The 1,827-nt window shown below is 31.5% G+C and overlaps 1 protein-coding gene across 1 annotated transcript in view; it reads right to left on the reverse strand.

Annotated features, from left to right (window-relative positions):
• Window positions 1–806: 806 nt before the first annotated feature.
• LOC21389243 (14-3-3-like protein C) overlaps window positions 807–1,827 on the reverse strand; it is a 3,963-nt gene continuing 2,942 nt past the window's right edge. Inside the window, exons 6-7 of the mRNA XM_024169875.1 lie at window positions 1,300–1,355; window positions 807–1,159 (exon numbers count right to left, since the gene is read on the reverse strand). Coding sequence (XP_024025643.1) covers window positions 1,157–1,159; window positions 1,300–1,355 — 59 coding nt within the window. The 3' untranslated portion in view covers window positions 807–1,156. The remainder of the gene's footprint in view (window positions 1,160–1,299; window positions 1,356–1,827) is intronic.

The raw sequence follows: 1,827 nt of genomic DNA on the forward strand, positions 1-1,827 counted from the left end.
TTATTATTATTATTGTTGTTGTTGTTATTATTATTATTATTATTATTATTATTATTATTATTATGATTTTTATTATTATTATTATTATTATTATTATTATTATTATTATTATTAACTTCTACTTTGTACTTATAAAAGAATATCTTATATATGGTGTCATTGTCACATGCCTTGAGGATTTCGTACTAGAAAAATTTGGGTCAAGCAAGCTCATCTACTTTGTACTTATATATGATATCATTGTCACATTCTTTGAGGATTTCGTACTAGGAAAATTTGGGTCAAGCAAGCTCATCTACTTTGTACTTATAAAAGAATATCTTATATATGGTGTCATTGTCACATGCCTTGAGGATTTCGTACTAGAAAAATTTGGGTCAAGCAAGCTCATCTACTTTGTACTTATATATGATATCATTGTCACATTCTTTGAGGATTTCGTACTAGGAAAATTTGGGTCAAGCAAGCTCATCTACTTTGTACTTATAAAAGAATATCTTATATGTGGTATCATTGTCACATGCCTTGAGGATTTCGTACTAGTAAAATTTGGGTCAAGCAAGCTCAATGATAATTCACACAATTCTTTGCCAGTCCCATTATTTTCTAATTCTAGGTCTATTAAGGCCACGACTGCTATATTCCGTTAGGACCAGTGTTCATGGTCAGTATAGGAATATACCTCTTGATAACATTTCAACCACACATGATTGCATATTTTGGTTTTGAGACACAATAATAACCTCTAATCAAGAAATTAAAATAATTATCGAGACAAACAACATTGTCGTGAAATCAAACAGATATACCAGAGAATGGCGATTAAATAACAACTGACTCCCATTTAAATGGCGTCACATTAACAAACTGAAAATGGATACAATGAAGAGAGCCTTCCCAAGAAACCTTTTGAAAATCAGAATCCTGCAGAGTCTATCATCGACATTAAAAAAGGGGGAAAAAAGGCATTACGGGTTGCAAAATGGGACCGAGTCGAAAGGTAAAACTACAATCATAAGGGACAGAACAATAACAAATTAATTAAAATAGAATGTGCCTGAGAATAAGAACATGAACCCTATAGTTGACCAGGCATTTAACTTTCTCCTCCGTCTGTCTATACGTTGCATTCACCCAAACCATGGTCCGCTTCATTTCACTGCCCAAATAAAACACAAGGAAATTAATACAAAAAAACAAAAAACAAAAAACAAAAAAAACAAAATGAATACGGCAAAACTAAAAACAAAAAACAACGTAATGACTAACTAACAAATCTGTTGAAAGTAAATGAGATACCTCAGCGTCTTCACCTCCAGCAGGTTTAGCACTGTCAAGCTTGGGAGCTTCTTCAGCTGCAGAATAATATACAGGTATTAAACACTCGCAAAAAAAAAAAAAAAAAAAAAAAAAAAAAAAAAAAGAAGAAGAAGAGAGTAAATGAAAACAAGCAAACTACTATAGAAGTTACCGCAATAATAAACGATACATAGGGACGTGATCTCAAATGAAGAAAAACTCTTTATTCTAAAACATAAATGTTACGGTTTCTGCAAGACTGCACTGCAACCATTATCTAGGACAACAAGAACAGTTTCCCAATTTAGGACAAAACTTTTACAAGAAGACCATGAAAAGAAAATTCACGAGTCCAACATTTTCGTATTCTTGACAATTTACATGAATAATCAATCATTAAATTCACACGACAACATTTGAATTATGTAGATGCTGATGTAATCGCCATAGTATTTAACATTTGATGCATTTAGTTGCTATTAACATTTAGTACTCTAGGTATTCAAAAAAATACATACTTTCCTGCTG

The sequence above is a fragment of the Morus notabilis genome, unplaced genomic scaffold (genome assembly GCF_000414095.1).
Source record: "Morus notabilis unplaced genomic scaffold, ASM41409v2 Scaffold1629, whole genome shotgun sequence".
Lineage (NCBI taxonomy): Eukaryota > Viridiplantae > Streptophyta > Magnoliopsida > Rosales > Moraceae > Morus > Morus notabilis.